Source organism: Acipenser ruthenus, chromosome 8, assembly GCF_902713425.1.
Source record: "Acipenser ruthenus chromosome 8, fAciRut3.2 maternal haplotype, whole genome shotgun sequence".
Taxonomy (NCBI): domain Eukaryota; kingdom Metazoa; phylum Chordata; class Actinopteri; order Acipenseriformes; family Acipenseridae; genus Acipenser; species Acipenser ruthenus.
The window spans coordinates 11,397,932-11,416,218 of NC_081196.1; the positions used below are offsets into that span (position 1 = coordinate 11,397,932).

Consider the following 18,287-nt stretch of genomic DNA (forward strand, 5'->3'; position numbering starts at 1 on the left):
AATAAAAAAAACAACATATTTTATACAGTCTGGAACAGCTATATTGGTTCAATAAAGTTTCTGATAGTTATTAGTCACCTTTTCATTTTTTTTTTAAATAGGTGAATAACAAATATTATCTTTATCCATCTAGTTTTCAGTGATGTCATAATCTCTATGTATATATATGTATTTTTAATTACTTCTCTTCAGCGGGTGATTTCAAAGTTTAATTCTTGACCTATATGGCCTTACATGGTCTTACTCCTGACTATATTTCAAAACTGCTCATTCCATATGTTTTGCCCTTCAGTCTCAAGATGGTTTATTGGTGGAGCACAGTTAGACCCTGCCAAGTAAGCTTGTGCCTTTTCAAACTACTCTGTTCCTAAACCTAAACTAAAAGGTATTAGGGTCTCAAATTCAGTTGAAACGGTTAGATTTATTTTTAGTGCGGCCTTCGCACTTTGGGGTGTCTCGACATAAAAAGCATCAAAATGTGTTATTGCTGTAGGAGAATGATTGAGAATTAGTCAGGGTTATGTAAAATATACAGCAGCTATCAGAACAGAATTTTGATAGTTGGGTTAACATTCCTGCTCTAGATCTAAAGAAGAATCTAATGTTCACTGAAGAGCTATTCACGTTGAAATGTTGCTTAATTAGACCTTTTTAATTGCTCTCGGCTCCTAAAAAGTTGCCAATTTCAAGTTACGTATAAAATTGTATTGTTAATTTGAAATCTCCAACTGTTTAAAAGTTGAAAACAATTAAATTGGTCTAATTAAGTAATTGAGAACTCAGCTGGAATGAAAACCAGCAGACACAGTGGGTCTCCAGGACCAGGATTGTGAAACCCTGATTTAGAGGACAGATCTCAAACCACAGTGTACTAGAGCAGCCATTTTGAAAAGAGCTTTGAAACAGATTTTAAAATCAGGATGTTAACAATGAAAATAAAAATTACAGGTACATTATTTAAACAGATGTAGCAACATGTGGGGACATGCAACTCCCCACGTAACTGTTCTGAACCCTGCTTCTTACTCTTTAAAGAGCCATTTATATAACATGGTATTGTACTAGGGGCAGCAGTGTGGAGTAGTGGTTAGGGGCTCTGGACTCTTGATTGGAGGATTGTGGGTTCAATCCTAGGTGGGGGACACTGCTGCTGTAACCATAATGACTTTGTCAGGACCTGTGGAACAGATGGTTTGAACTTCTGTGTCTAGATAATGATCCCTCCCTTTACGTTACAATACTGCAGCAGTCTCTCTGGGAATATCACTGGAAGCAGTGGAATTTCTCACCTTAAAAGCTTTTCATTTCAGCATCCTCATGAATATTACATAACAAACTTTGATCTCTCTTTGTATTCCCCAAGGTGCTAATTGCATTACATGTAGGTAAGGTTCACAAATACTAATGCAGATAGCTGACTGAAAGAGGCTTGTGCAGGCTGTGTTGGCTCCTAGCAGAGTAATATATATTCAGCAAGCCTATGCTGTTCCCCAGGGAGGTTGTAAAACAGCATTCAAAGCTTAGAAGAAAGTGGCAGTTTCATTATATACACATTGTAGGAATTCAAGTACATGAAAGAAACAAGATTGTTAATGAAATTACCAGCTGACATCCTCAGCTGTGAGGCCCTGCGCTGTAGTCCTGTTCTGGAATAGTTCTGGTATAATAATGACACACATTCATTTTTTATAGAATTACTTTTTAATAAGCCAGCACCAATATTTCTCAATCAAAAGCAAAGGGTAAGTGTGAATTTTAATAGTTTTTCATAACACGTGCCCTTTCCATCAAAATAAACAACACAAAAAAACCCCACCAAAACAAAGTAGATTATAAAAATATATTTGAATACCTATAGTTAATTGTAGTGTTTAAATTGAATGATTAAAGAGGTGTTAACCAAGGTCGCACTAGTAATATTACAACTACCCCCCTTCTTCTTAATTTGAAGATCTTTTTGTTCTATGCTTGTACTTTATACTTCACTTTGGAATATGCAGACAAGATGACAAGTTGCCCCTGGTAATGTATTGCTGTGAATATTGTCAGTTACCACTGACAAGTTTGCCTAACCTAGATGCCCTGGTGGAGTTGCATGTTTGCCTGCCCTAGAAAAAATATATTGCATAGTGTTAATAGGGATGAATTGCTTTTATACTGTAACCCTGTGAAGTTACCTGTTGACCAAGTGTAACCTACAATTGAATAAAGATTGCTTGTAAACCATGCATCTCTACCACATTTATCTTCCAGTTCAGACCCTGCAACAAGAAGGTAAAGTCATTATAACAGTCTCATATCCACTAAGATAAACAAAGACAGAATGAAGAAGCCCTACAGCTTTAACAATACAAGCATTTTTCATTGAATTTTGAAATACACTTTAAAGGGACTTTTGAGTTCTAGTTATGGGCACTGAAATGACTAGAAGGACTGCTTTGACACATATCCTACTCCCCCTACTGGATCAAAGCTACTAAATTATCAAGCTACTTTTGAGCCACAATTTGACACTAATTAATATACACACCAACAGCTTGCTGGTCATTTGGCACATTACAACAAATAACTGAAAGTTCCAGTTCCTATGAAGCAGACAAAACTGTAGGTAGCAAATTATCCCCACTAGCATATACAATTATCCACCCACTACACTACTAAATATCTGAAGCTCTGTTCTCTAGAGAGTTACTGAACTGCTTCTTTGCTTATCTGAATTTATTTCACCTTAGTTTGGACTGCTTAAGACTGCCAAAGATGTTCAACCAAAATCAATCATTGCTGTTGAAAATATTCCACTTTCCTTGACCTTAACAATGTTAATAATCATGTTCTTTGCAATTACACCCATATAGTGACAGATTGTGTTAAGGATTAAGGTGTTGCAGAAGCTGTTGCAGAAGAACAGATAACAGAACAGCTATCCTAAACATCTGCCTGTTTAATTACTGGACTTTCCTTTAAATACAGTGAAACCAGAAAGTGTTCATACAGTCCACAATGTGCCAATTAAACTTTATCACGACAAATCACGAACAATGGGCTAAATTCTCAAAGCTATTTACTCGAAACTGTCATGAGAGTTTTGCCTGAAAGCAAAAAACACCACTGTAATAGATATGGATTTTCTGAAGAACGTCTAGCAGACGTTTCTGTACTAAATACTGTATAAGGCTATAGATTAGGTATTATGCTTTAGGAGTTGTTGGTTACAAAGCCATTGTTTGTTTTTGCCTGTCTCTGTCTCCTGGAGAAAGAATGAGTAGAAGCCAGGAAATATGTATAGCCTTTGACCCCTGTTGCAGATGCAAGTCTCATAATTGCACGTAGAACTGGCTGGGAAAGTAAATTGCTGCAAGGCACTCAATAGCTCTACTTGAAACCTTCTCTCAGTATGGGCTCCAAGCCCAGTTCTTAGCACAGAAAGGATTATGGATTCATGGTGAGTGAAGTCTTTGTAGTATAACTATAACATTTCACTGCAAGACTTTCACTGTGAGAGGCAGATATTGATCAACTGAAGCTCAATTTGTGGTCTTTATCATCCTCCTCAGGGTTAAGCTGCCTTTTTAGCTAAAACTTTTAATTAGGTAACAAAAATGTGTTGTGGAGTCGTGTAGATGAATGAAACAGAGGATGAAAATATGAATATAAAAACTGTTATATTGAAACCACTGTTGTGTGGGATGATGAAGGAACACACAGCAAGAAAGTTTATTTTAAAATGAAATGATCCTTGATGGCTTTCATGCATCATACACATGGGAGGAGTCATATGCAAAAACCCTAATTATCATATAAAGTTTGGGGGAGGTACTTAACATGGTGATATCTAAATTATTCAACAGGAAATAACAGATAACAGTAAATATGGGGCTATATACAATAATACACTAACAGCTAATTTGTTGATGGTTCTGTTTAGCCCATACGTTTGGCCTGTGCTCATTTTTCAAAGTCTGTTCACTTTGAGATTGCACACAGCTTTTGTTGCCTGTTGAATAATAAAGATTTGTATGCACTCCAATTGATGTATTCTTGCAGTTGTTTCTGAAGAGCCTGTTCTGAGGGGTAAGGCTGGACCTAGACAATAGAAATATTAATGCTGCACTCATTACAAATTAAAACACTCCATTCACCCACATCTCATACGCTGATGAACGCCATAGCCAAAACATTATGCTTCATTACATTTATTTTTTATTTTCTATAACAAACAATTACAAAAGTCTTGTTACGGATCTCTGCAGTGTAAGCATGCTATGTGGTGTAATCCATTGCGATTCCAATATTCAGAATCTGATTGCTGCAGATACAGGGGTCTATTTTAATGAGCTATACAATGGCAGGTCTAAATACCCACACCCTGAAAGATGTATATAATTCACTTCAGCCCCAGAAATTTTCATTGCATAAATTGGGCAAGGCCAACTTGTTTATGCACAAGCCAATTTGTTAAAACTGTATGAAGTCAAATCCTTTTTTTTTTTACATTTTGATCTAATTTTAGTTTGAAACACTGAATTACAAAAGGCTATTGTGTGCAGAAATAATGTAGGAGTGCTGATAATCCACAGTAACTCCATATCCCTCAGTTTGCAGTACAGATCAGGGCTATAGGTAATCATTAGATTGGAAACAATTTTCAAAAGGAAATGGATTGCTCCTTCGAGACAAAATCTCACAGAAGCATGCAGTCAGCCTGTAATATTTAAGTGCATTTCATCACCTCTTCCACTCAAGGACTTCAATGTCTTTAAAATAACTTTGTTCTATTGACTGAGCCAGGATAGAATACATTGTTAATTCAATAAAGGTTTCTTGAAGCTTTATCGTTTGCAGAACACTTTATAGAGCATGTGAAAAATATTACAAGGGTGTCACTTACTTTGTCAAATAGCCCACAGAACACAGATGCATTTACCCCAGTCTCAATAAACTACTTACATGCTCAAAAGGCAGAACAGAAAATTGTAAGCGATTCTAGATGTCCCCCATGCTTTATTTGCTGGGCAGTTCTAACTCCAGTCTATAATAAACTGCGGGGCAGGTGGGGTGCCTACATCTTTATCAGCTTTAACTGAAATTATTTAAGGATTGTTTTGATTAATGAAACACAGTTTGATATTCTTTCATACTATTTTTTATTTTTAAGTGTCAAATTATTTTACTCCAGTTTTTCTCCCCAATTTTGCAAGTCAAATTATGTTCCCTCACCGCAGGAATCCCCACAACAGCTCAGAAGAACTAAAGATCATTGGCCGTCCTCCAATCCCACAAACAATAAAATTGCCTCTTTACACCTTGGAGTTTTACAGTGGATGTTGGCGAGCTACTGGCACACACAGTTTGATACCTAAATGTATTTAATTGATCAAAACAGGGTCTTAAAATGACTCGTGGTGTGAAGTGTTGTGAATAGGGCCCTCTGAAAGGGACTTAAATGTATGTGGAACAGCATTAGTTGTTGAAGTGTGCAATCAGTAATGGGATTACCAGAACTGGTGTTACTTACCACTTTGGACAGTTTACAGAGATATGCATCATCTGTATATTTTTTAAAGAAATCCTTTGAGATCAGGATGCATTCTGCTCCCTCAGATATCAGCGTCATACCAAATGTGTCTTCAAACAGCAGATAGACCAGACCCTGGAAAACACATATTTCATTATGGTCCGGTGGATTTGAAACCTTGGAGTCCAGTTGCATTGAGTTAGGTTAAAATACTGTTAAAAAGAGAACACCAACATTAGGCCACTGGTTTGGCAATGGGAACTGTACTCACAAACACATCTCCAGGTTTAAGCGTCTGCACATGAATGTAAATGTGTGATCCATCCTCCTCAACATGTATTGTTGAGCTTGCCTCTTTGGGAACAGTTGCACTGCTGGTGTATGGAGAAGGTGTATCAGCTCTTTCCTCGAAAGCTGCCGGTCCCTGCTGCAGCAGCGGCAGGAGGAACTCCACGTCTCTGGAACTCTTTCTGGAAGGAAGGCTAGTCTTAATCCTTACTGCTTTCTGTTAGAAAAGGATATCATTGGTGAAGAAGGATCGCTAAGTGCTGTTTTTGTTTTCTGGTGCCTTTTACTGTACTTATGCAACATTTTACAAGAACTACTATCTATACTATTACCAACAACCATAAAACACTGGAGCAAAGTAATACCTTTGCATGCATTTCTTCTGACTGGTTATCTGTATTCTGGTATTTCCAATCGCCACCTGTAAATATCAAATGCAGTGGTTTGAAAGTTTAGTTTTTGTAAAATGATCAGCATTACAACATTTTAAATAGAGCGAAGTATCAACTGTTTCAGTGCTGCCTAAAGTTTGGAGAGTTTTTGTCTGTACTCACTGATTGAAGAGGGTTTACCAGGGAGATGGGGTTTAATAGATGTCAGTGTTTTAAGAACTCTTATTGTACCCTGAAAATGAGGAAAATGTTAAATCATACAGTACTGTTGGTGGCAAGACATGAAAGTGAATGGCAGAGAGAAGCCACTTATCATAATAAAACAACCGCACAGGTTCTTTATTGTAGGGCAGAAAACTTAAAAACTAAACATATATATATATATATATATATATATATATATATATATATATATATATATATATATATATATATATATAAAAAAAACAGGTTACGTTACCATGATAAGCATTAAGTTCACTTACAGTTTTGATGATATAGATCTTGGATGATGCCTTTGTGTCCCTAGAGATAACTGTATTTCGTCTAAAAATTGAAAAATAGTAAAAGTGAACAAAACGCATTCACTAGCTTGGCTTTTAACTACGGCTGTGCAAGTTCTCAGATTTTCTAATTAATCGCCCCCAGGTGAAATGAACATTTTAAATCTCTCAATGCAGAAATTAATTGGCATAAATTGCTACTCAATGTACAGAAGAGAAAAATGGACCATTTCTTGTTATGAAATTAACACATTTTAGATTGGCTTCATTCAATACCTTCCAACTATAAACATGTTCAAGAGAATTACATGCACGGTAAGAAACTAGTTTCTCAAACACTGAGCTTGAAGTAGGAACTGGGGATAAGAATATTAGCTCTAGCCTACCCAGTACATATTTACCGAAAGAAGGTGTGAATACATATCCCAGGTTTGTTGTCGGGAAGGTTTTCCACAGGCCATCCTGAGAGAACTTCAATCTTTCTCAGAAATGTAATAAAATTCTGCTCTTCGTTGGCTTCATGGCTCATGAACGTGTTTATAAAATCCTAGAAAAAGAACAGCTGTGAGTATTTTAGAGGATACGATTTACATCCAGAATACTGCATGCACCATTTATTGAGCAGTGTACAAAGCTTTGGAGGTATTGGAAACAATTGTGTTGCAAGCACGTTTGTGACATCATTCACAATTCGACAAGCGGTTCTCTAGATATAGGTGTGCAAAATAAGTGACTATTTACATACAGACATGCAGATGTCCATATGTAGGTCTGCTTCTGCTATATCCCCCGGAGAGGATAATAAAACCCTGTTAAATCACAAATTAAACAGCGTCTTAACTTACTTGTCGTGGCACAGACAGCAGTGAGACAGTGTTGTGACACAACACTGTAGCATTTCTTCTAGCGCCATTCAAGATAGCCACATCCTGTATAAATTACACTCTTTAATTAACAATGAATACTGGTGGCAGATAGAAAGACAGACATACCGTTTATTTAAAAATAGTGTTTTTTTCTTATTAAACAGATTGATATTCAAGAAACTGGACTGGATTGTTGTTGAAGCCAAACACAGTAAAATCTTTGTGAATATGACCCATGTACAGAAATCCTGGGCCCTATTCACATTTAACAAGGTTATGCTTGTTTCTAAAGATAGTTTATGTTTGTGTTTCAAAACGTTCTGTAACCTTAGAAAACATGTTGCAGCCACTCTTAAAATGAATCCTTAAATAAGTGCTAAATTAGCGCATTGAGAAGCACGGCTTCTTGCTTTTAAGTATTCTACACACCCCAAAGGTTTTTCCTTTCTTCAGGAAGGCAGCAGTCCTTACAAAAGGCTCTCCTGTCTGCCTGTTGATGGAGGTTTTAGTGACCAGTGCTGTGCCAGACAGGATCAAGTAGAAGTTTTGAGGAACATGTCCTTCACGGATTATGACTCTGCCAGGACCAAAACTTCATTTCCGTGAATATACATATTTATAACGGTACATTTTGTTTTTACATAATATAACCTACTAAAACTATATATTAGTAGGTTATATTATATTACTTTGGGAAGCGTTTAGAGATATGGCCACAGTTATCAATAGGTTTAGGGTTAGGATTAAGATAAAGCATTATAGCATCTCGTTTTATAAGTTTGGTCTCACCTAACAGATATAGGACTGAATGATAAAACTTGACTCAAAATGATTTTTTTTGTTTGGGATTAATTTTTCTTCCATTTATGCAGACCTCACAAATAAGCACATACATTGTGTATACGCTTCAGAAATACAGGTACATTATCTACTGAGTCGTGACAAATGAGTTCTCTTTTTCAAATTCCTGAAATGTGTTTGTTTTTAGGGCTGTTGTGTTTTCCCTGAAATGTGTTTGTTTCTAGGGCTGTTGTGTTTTTAACACATAAAGAATGGATAGTAAATTTAATCAAATATTGTAATGAATAAAACAACACTGCAGCATCCATAGTGAAGATTAATTGTTTAATAAATGCAACAACAGGTAAGGGAAGTTACAATCAGATTGGCTTTTACCCACTCAGTTCACAATAGAAGCTTGTAAATAAAAACTGATAAATATCATTGCACCATTTCTGGAAATTAAGATGCTATTCCCCTGGCTAATCGCTGTAGCTATGGCCAAATATTTTACATCACCCTGTAGAATTAACTACTTTTGCTTCATAAAGTCGAATAAAATCTGCTGAATAATGTTACGTTAACATATTGAATTACATACCACTTTGTAGTTTTCCATATACTTAAAAAGAAAAAAAACATTTTGTGACATTTTGAAATCTAACATGAAATACTGTATTACTATTATGGCTTCCGGTAGACTTTTGCAACATCATTTTGTAATTTTTTTGATTACACAATGTTAAGTAAAATATCTGAATTATGGTCATGTATTATTATTTTTTTTTTAATTATGTCTCAATCCTAAAAGTCTAGGTGATGCGAAACGTTTTGGCCACAGCTGTAGTCATAAATAATACTGGTGCAGTAATGCTGTTTGTGCAATCCACATATCTGATTACTAATTAGTTTAGGAACTGTTTATGAAATAAAATACCTATAAGCCCATTTTAGGAACTCCACCAAAACCACATTAAGAAAGATTGCATGTCATGAAACAAAAGGCTGGGCTATTTCTACCATTTACATTTGTTCAAAGGTGAATACCTTTTGTGGTTTCCTCTCCCATAAATATAGCTGATCCTGTACTTGTTTGTGTTTTCAAGTCTTTTCCTCATTTATACACGTCCTCACCTACTGGATTATTTCCGTGACCTACTTGCTTATTCGGTAAACCAGCACTTTATCACTGTTTGGTATTTGAAATTATAATGTTTTTGCCTTTTTCCCCCACAAGGTATTAAGAACAGTTAATATAAATCTCACCTTGTACTGTTTTGTAGGGGTGGGCAACTCCAGTCATGAAGACCATTCTACACTCATCTTAACAGATATAATGAATTATCAAAGTGCTTTAGGACCTGGGTGCAGGTTTAATTGGTTCAATTAAACAATTTAGAACATAGTTCAAACAAAATCCCTGGGCCATACTTCACAAAGCATTTACCACCATGCTTACCCGATTTCTAAAACGAAAACAAAACTTTGTTGGTTTTACAAACATAACATGGTAGTAAATACATGTCAATGTGGTGCCTGGTCTTTTGGGCCTTCACATCTTCATAAGCATACCTTTCATACCAGCCAACTTGTGCCAGTTTCTCCTGCATGTGTATGGGGTACTCTGCGAAAGTATCAACTGCCGTTCTCAAGGACAGGGTTGCCTAGCAATAACACAAAAATAGGCTTTAATCTGTTCATAACCTACTTTTGTCCAAAAAAAATCAATCCCAGATCTTTATGGCTCGAAATCTGTTTTTTGGTTAAATTTGTTTGTAAAATGATCATAAATCAGACCAATGCAAAAACTGGCTAAGGTACAGCATATTGTTGTTTTTACTCAATGGAAGCTTGAGTCACTTCAGGCAGAAACCAATAGTTGATACATATGTCTGGTTTCATGCATAGTTATAGACTGGAATTTAAAATCAGTTTATAAATGTAAACTATTGTGTTGACTTTTCTTGCCTTCCTTCTGGATTATTGTATGTAAATATAATGTATGACTTTGCATGTGCTGCAATAAAATGTGTGTCTTAGACATGTGATACTTCATTATATGACAAGTGAAATGCACTTCAAAGCAGAATTCCAGATCCTATTAACCTGCGGTAAAAATAATAGTTTGAATAAACAAACATTATAAAGAATCCATTGACAGCATAGCAACAGCGGCCTGTTATTTAATAGGTATAACGAGAGCATGCAGACTTGGAAACAGCAGTCTCTCATGCTAGCGTAACATCTTTGACTTTGTCTCTGATTTTATCCACTCAAAAGACTGTTATCTCCTCATACAGTTGATGCACCCTGTGGTTATCATGTAGGTGTGGACACACTATTAAAACTGTTCTTACCAACTTAATACCCTCCCTGGTTCGGTTTTGTGGTGGACTTGACAGGATGGTCTTGACCTCATTATTGATTTCTCTCTGCGGTAAAAAGTTAAGTCTATTCACCAGTAGGAATATTCAAGACCAAGGCTGATTGTATACATGCTTGTATATATTTTGACAACAAATACAAAGAAATAAGTTGCTGAAAGAGTATTCAAAATATAGAGTCTGGTTTTAAAAACTTGCTAAGTGGATTTTGAGTGCATTTGCTTACTTTTATCAATTTCAAAAGTTTAAAGAGAAGTAGAGTGGTTCTGAAAAATATAGCGTTATTCATCCCCACGTGTTGCTACGACTGTTTAAATAACACACCTGTCATTTTTCTTTTCATTGTTAACATCCTGACAATGTTTTACACTTATAAATCTTTTTCAAATCTCTTTTCAAAATGGCTGATAACCTTAAAGTAATTGTAACTATAATGTATAATGTGATATCTTGTAACAATTGTAAGTCGCCCTGGATAAAGGCGTCTGCTAAGAAATAAATAATAATAATAATAAATAATAATAACTAACAAATTAAGCCTGTTAATCTTAGACATTTTTCAATTAGGTCTCAAGTGTGCAGTTTTAAAAGAAAGATATGTTATAGCACACATGCATTTTCATTTTAAAACATGATATCTGGTATTACTTTAGGTTAAAGGAAGCTCTCTCACCCTCTAAGCCTTATTCTTGTGTTATCTTTTCGCACTTTCACCTCAGAGGTGTCGCCTGGGTCAAAGCATGTTATTGGCTGAAAGAATGTCAGTCAGTAGGGGAAGCAGCTGATTGGTTATTGACAGGAAAGAAGCTGTTGAAGAGGTGGGGGCAATTCCACTCTTCAGGTGAAATGATCCAGGAAGTACAAACCAGTCTAAAAGCATGGCTTGTAAACAGAGTTTGCTTTAGTTTTCTTGTAGTACCAGCTAGCATGTTTTGAAATTAAAATACATGTTTGTTATAAGAAGTGTTTCTTTACAAACTGCACATTTTAGCCCTATATAATGCGTGGAGGTGCATGGCGAAGGCATTTTATGAAAACATTTTATGAGTTATAATTACTTTAAGATAAAAAATATATATTTTCAATAAGATAAATATTAAATATAGCATACCTCATTGGTAGCTTTAAAGTGTGATATGTCAAAAAGAAGATTGTCACTTTTTTTCATCATTACAGCAGTGGTGAGTTCAGAGAAGGACAGGAGCTCAGCTCTGGATGCTGCATAGTCTCTAAAAGAGAAAACATATAGAAATAGTTTACGGTATATCATTTAGTGTTTTGTCCTAAACAGCACTGAAATTACATTTAACAGCTGAGGAGGTTAGATGTCTCTGTTTGAGTGACTGGATTTCATTTGGGTGATGAGAGGACTCGCAGTGCTGCACTGATGTGATCATTTACTACTGATCATTCTGAAGAATCTCTACAGGACATGTTGGTGCACATTCAGACATGAAAACAAATTAACAAGAACAGGAGGCATCCTCCGGGTAATTATCCACCACAAATGAGTAATAAGGAAATATGTCACCACTGTGCAAATAGTTACAGTACGCAGCAGCAGTGACAGGATTCATCAGCTCCAGCCAAGCCCAACATGAATTCGGAGTAATTAGAAATTAGAAAGAAGAACAATCAGGAGAACTCATTAAGCACTGACATGTCATTAAACGAAAAAGATCCTCTGTGATTATTCTATTATTGTCCATTGTAGAGTAGAAGATACAGTGTGCTGAACCAAACCAAGAAAAACCAACACAGATCAATGAACATACCATTCTGACAGGAATACCACAATGGATAGAATTGATGTACATTGATGGATTTTGACACTGGCAAAGAACAAGCCATGAAGAACACTGACAGAGAAAGAATGAATCTTGGTTATAAATCTCCCTCCCGACCTGTGAGGGTGCGGTGTAAAAGAAACAGAGTGCCCTGGACTGGATGGCCCGACAATTCATTCCCAGGGTTAGGTGGAAGTTTGCCATCTAGAAAGGGGGCAGAGCTATGGTACACCAAGTCTTCAACCCGGAAGGAAAGCGATGTGGCAACTGCGGATTGGAGGAGAAACGGTTGCACTCACTAACCAAGGGGGCATGACTGATGGTACATAAGGGGACGTAGTGAGGTGATCTGTTCCTTTATTATGGTTAAGCTGAGTGTTTTGTTTGTTTTGTCGTGTCTAAAATCTACTTGTTTGTTATTTATAGATGGCTAACACGATCCAGAGCTATCGCTACAGGCCAGCACTAAACCCAGACAACACTGCACCATTGTACACAAATAAATTGTATTTTACCACAAGCACAATACCAATCACTCTGTACTTGTGAACATGTGTCTTTGTGTGTTATACTGTGTTTATTATTTACGAACTGTGCCTTATTATTTCGGGGCTGCAATCTGTTGTTTTGGAACAGTGCAATACAGATTGCTGTTTCACAATCACATCACCTCTACACCTGTGCACTGCAAACCACTTTGCCACACAGTCCCAACAACCCAGCGATCTAAGAGACTTTATGCCAGGCCTGCTCTAAGGTCTAGATTCTCAAGAGGTTACAATTATAAAACAAATAATAAACCAATTAAGACTACCTGCCTATAATTGAAATAGTATTTATGGTTCTGCAACTATTAGATGTATTGTTATTGTTCAATAGAGTGAGACTTCAAGGACCCTAAATCAAACCTAAAGCAAGTACAATTAGTCATGGTCTTTTACTACCTTCAACAACCTTGGACCTGGCAGGTAATGGCTCTGTTAGCATTACAAGGCTTTTTGACAATTAACCCTATTAATAAAATGGCCACCCACTACAGTGAAATAAATCCACTTCATTTACTACATGTTTTTATTATCATGACACCATTTCAGCACAGGTAGTAGCTGGCACAGATACAGTTGAAAAGTCAACATGACATGACACATCCTAGCAAGTGGATGCTCTAAAGAGTTGAATATAGTCATCAGTTCACAGAAAATACATTGCACTTTGACATTCCTGAAAACGGCTACAGGGGCGGCAGTACAAGATGTATGAATTGTTGGGTTAAAGAGTAACTTGACATGGATATGAAATATCCACAGTTATCTTTACAAATGCTGTATACTCTTCTTTTTGTATAGATTCGCATCCTGTTGACTTTTTAAAACTCAACAGAGCTCTCAAACATGTCTTCCCTGGAAGTGGGAGTGTTGCAGTGGGACAGGTACAGCGTGAATGGTTACATTCTGTATGACTAGCTCTACATGAGACCACAGGGGTATTTTAAACTTTTATGAAATAGTATCTGCTGATTGAAATACAACATGATGTACATTCCAAGCAAGAAGAAAAGTACCTTAGTTATGATAACTGCTTTTTCATACCCGTAAAAAGCTGTTCTTTAAGAGTGCTGTCATATTGTAGGTGTGAGTAATTTAAATTGCTGATTGCAAAACCTCTCAATAATAACAATTCAAATAATTTGACCTTTAAATGCCTCTATGACAACTACAGCAACTTCGATCATAACTATACTGTAATTCGGGGATGCTGTAGCTATCTTTATACCACAGAATATAATTTCTAAAACATATTTAGAACAGCAAGGAGGCTTTCAGATAGCACTTTGACAATAATGCACAGATGGGTTTTTGACTCCAACTACCATTGTGTTTTTACACAGTTTACCCAGGACATCTCAATGTTCAGTACTGTGGCAACATTGTTGACCCTGCCAAAATTTCCAATGCAGCACTGGAGCATGACAATGCTAACATGCAGTTTGTAACAGAAGGTGCATAATTATACATTTAAAAAAAATATCAGCAGGCCACATCTGGTAGGACTTTGGCTAATGTGGGTTAACAGGCCTTTGAACTGTATCTGTTCCAAAAAAGGGGGGGGGGGGAATCCAAACAAAGATACTGCATGTTTGTGTGTGATACACTTTCTACAATTTGTTCTTTCAAGCTTCATTGAACCTTTTGATATTGTAGGCACAGTGTCATAGCATATATTCGGGGTATACACTTTTGTGAACAGCTTTTGAAGTAAACAAAAAAACTTCAAATAAACAACTGAGGAATTCAAGAGCTCTTAACGATCTAAAGTGACAGTCCAATCGGTGATACTTGCCTGTACAATTTGATCATGTTTCGTACAAACTGAACAACGAGAACTGCCCTTCGGAAGTCACTAAGGCGCTTTTAAGGGAGAAAAAAAGACAATGAATGATCTATAATGTCTTGCCATTATTCAAATTTAACCAAGTTCTAGGTTTATTTTTAGACCATTTTCTTCTAAAAAGTAAACAAAACATAGATGCTATAACAGTTTTAAATAAAAAGTCTGGGAGAAGTCTGGAGAGTATTTTGGAAGTCAATGAATTGACCCTTATCTTTAGAAACACCATATTGTATGTTTTCCAGTGTTAAATTCTAATGTTTGCTTTCCTTTTAGTTAATTTAGAAACATGAGCATATTGTGAGCTCAGTTTTGAAGCAAGTTCAAGCCCAAATTTTCAGAGATTTTAATGTTAGTTAAAATGTGATTTTAACTAACAATAAACTACTATAATATTAACAGCTACTTCCGGCAACTCCAGGTATCGGTTTCTCATATACTGTATGATTGTTATAATACCAGCAGAAAAGAAAATAGCTGTTTGTATGCTTAACATAGCAGGGCTGCTTCTGAAAATAAACTATTTAAAATCAGCATTTCTCTCTGCGCAGAAAGCACAATCCTAAATAAATGGGGATAGCCACTGATCTCCAAAAAGAAACCCCCTCCTTACAGCCAGGTCAAAAATCCAGTAAACCTTGTCTCCAACCTGATTTTAAATCAGGTGTCTGTGCTGTACTTCACAGAGACAGCTTGTCCCATTGATATTTCCTGTCATATTTTCCATTTCTGTCTGTGTGCAGTTGTTAATGTGTATCATGCCATTGCTGAGCCTGATGGCATTCATTCTAGTAAAATGATTAGCTTTTCAGGGCAGGCTTTGATGGATACATAGCTACAGTACTGAACAGGGGTACATTTAAACCACTCAACAGGGGTACATTTAGAACAGGGGTACATTTTGACTTACACAACGTCATAATACAAATCTGGGAACATGCCCCCTCTAGGAGAACCTTTAAGAGTTCTTATTGTCTTCGTTTTACCTGCTTTTACCCCAGTCAGTTGGAAAGTAAATAATCTACTTTGAACTAAGGTCGCATTTAAAAAACACAAGCCCTAATAATTTATATACCTTGCTACTGTTTACACAGTCTTCCGATTTTAGTTTTTCTTCCGTTGTCGACCGAGTGGTTAAATCGTCTTCCATGCTAGCGTGTGGGTTTACATTGCTGTCGATTGTGCTGACATCATCGCTTGCAATGAAGTCTTGATAGTCTGGCCTGTCAGAGTCTGAGAAGCTATATCCAGCATGTAAAGACAGAATGCAGATCAGAAATAAATACATAAATAATTGTAATAACACCCGTGTAGTTACACTGGAAACTTCTTCCTAAGACTTGTGGTGTGACAGTTATTTGAATTGGCTTCTTACGCCCTTGCGATTGTTTTGATCCAACTGTTATCAAGTATCATCTCATAAGGAGGGAAGCACACGGCTCATTTAGTTGACTGTGGGGAGTCTCTTAACAGTAAAAGCATAGTTCCTAGTTGTCTGTTTACCACTTTTCTATATGTTATTTGTTTACCATCTGTTTGTTTACATTACCATAGATAAATTCTGAAAATGATGGCAATAAATCATAAACTGTATGTTCATAATGAATGTTTTTCACATCATTACTAAACAGTCTATTCCAAACAAATAAGATTTGGGGTAATAAACTTCTGTAGTACAGAAAGTATTATCACTGCAAATACATATTGGATAGTAACAAACTCTCACACAGATCCAACTGAATTCCATCTATACAGTATTTTAATGTGTAAAGTTATTGAGACCTCATAGTATACATATATATTTTAAAGACCTTACCTGCTTCTTGTTTGTAATCCATCCATTGCTATGAGCAATCTGCAGCAATCCTGTAAATCTGTATGTTTTTTTTTTATTATTATTTACTGCCTGTATATAAAAGTGTTCTTCATTTCACTGAAGAATAAAATAAGGAATTACTTCTCCTGATTCTGGTTGCATTTACAGTATGATTTAGCCCACATGGCAACAGTTTGTACAATAAACAGATTTATAGGCCACACTGTGGCTAAAATAATATTCACATTCCTTTAAGGGGATGCCAAAACTATCCATTGTCAGCCTTTCTTTACATCATGGATTATGCCAAACAGGCCTGTTGCTACGTTCCTGTTTACCTGTGTTTGAGTAATAGCACTCTATAGCATATTATAAACTGCAGCCAGCACGGATTCTAAAGTAAATATTTAATCTGTGCAACAGCTTTTAGGCATTAAAATGGTTTGATTGGTCATCATGGTGATGACTTCTACAATGGCTCAACTATTTTAAAGACAATTAATCTAAACAGTGGAGGATCCAAATACTGAAATATAATTCATATTTGAGAACCAACGCTATGAAAAACATCTAACAGTACATGTGAACAGTGTTGGGGAGTAATGCATTACATGTAACGTATTACTGTAATCTGATTACATTGTTCAATAACTTGTAACTGTAATGGTTCTTTTTTCAGACAGGTAACTAAATGTGGTTAGTCTTTACATTTTATGTCAAAAAATAACATAGTTACTTTTAGGTGCATTTAGAAAAGGACTACGGCTAATGCATAACATTGAAATCAGAAAGCCTTGAACAGTGTAAGTCAAACCACCCATGTCACCTGAAGACACTTATTACATCCTGTTGCTAGAAAATGATGTCAAAGGAGGGACGAGTGATTTCGACAGCTGGATCTTGTTGTGTTGTGAGAACAATGGAAACGGAATTTAATCCAACAGGTTTTATTCAGTAACACAGCAGCAAGCAGCATGAACAGTAAGGTAAGTAACACACACTTCTTTTCTCTTTCACTTCTGGGGCAGTATCTATAAATAGTGACACCTACTGTCCTTTTGCGGTACTGTCCACCTGTTTTTCTTCCTTTCCATGTTTTTTACTGTGTACAAACTGCTGCAGCCTGCTCTAAAGCTAAGCCATAAAAACAGTGCATACTTGGGTTCCAAATAGACACTAACCTGCTCACGAGAGTGCACATTCTAGAATAAAGCCTTAAACCAATAAGGATCTAAAAATAAAAACATCAGAGAAGTACTCTCTACTCTCCTCATACAAAATATGTGCCAGCAAGAAATACAATTTGCATAACGAATTACTCAGTCCTGTGTGGGACATTTACACGTTTGTTTGTGCGACATTTTGCAGGTGCCCAACCCCTGTATGTATGAACATAAATTTAATATCCCACAGCAGTTAATATGGAACTAAAAATACCAATAAATCATCAAACTGTTATTTTTTTACACCACCCTCTTGTATTGAGTTTGTATAATGATCCTCTAGATGTCAATGTTCGTCTGTAAGGCGGATGGTGACGAAAAACTACACCTTCAGAAAAGTTTCCG

At 36.2% G+C, this 18,287-nt stretch overlaps 1 protein-coding gene across 1 annotated transcript; it reads right to left on the reverse strand.

Moving 5' to 3' along the window:
- Positions 1-1,715: 1,715 nt before the first annotated feature.
- Positions 1,716-16,745, reverse strand: LOC131737846 (cyclic nucleotide-binding domain-containing protein 2-like). The gene is made up of 15 exons (XM_059029626.1): positions 16,720-16,745; positions 15,979-16,144; positions 14,856-14,923; positions 11,840-11,957; positions 10,702-10,776; positions 9,917-10,008; positions 7,994-8,156; positions 7,544-7,627; positions 7,100-7,245; positions 6,681-6,741; positions 6,358-6,427; positions 6,169-6,224; positions 5,787-6,020; positions 5,516-5,650; positions 1,716-4,083 (listed from the first exon to the last, which is right to left on the reverse strand). Exons 1-15 carry the CDS (start codon positions 16,743-16,745, stop codon positions 3,964-3,966), a joined length of 1,614 nt encoding a protein of 537 aa, XP_058885609.1. The 3' UTR covers positions 1,716-3,963.
- Positions 16,746-18,287: the final 1,542 nt, after the last annotated feature.

What these genes read in the sequence shown, in the direction of transcription:
- LOC131737846 (XM_059029626.1), bottom strand. Translation starts at nt 16,745, where the DNA reads ATGGATGGATTACAAACAAGAAGCAG. An exon ending in AGATCTATATCATCAAAACT is followed by an intron (nt 6,428 to 6,680) that starts GTAAGTGAACTT and finishes CCTCATTTTCAG; the next exon opens with GGTACAATAAGAGTTCTTAA. An exon ending in TGGTAAACCCTCTTCAATCA is followed by an intron (nt 6,225 to 6,357) that starts GTGAGTACAGAC and finishes TGATATTTACAG; the next exon opens with GTGGCGATTGGAAATACCAG.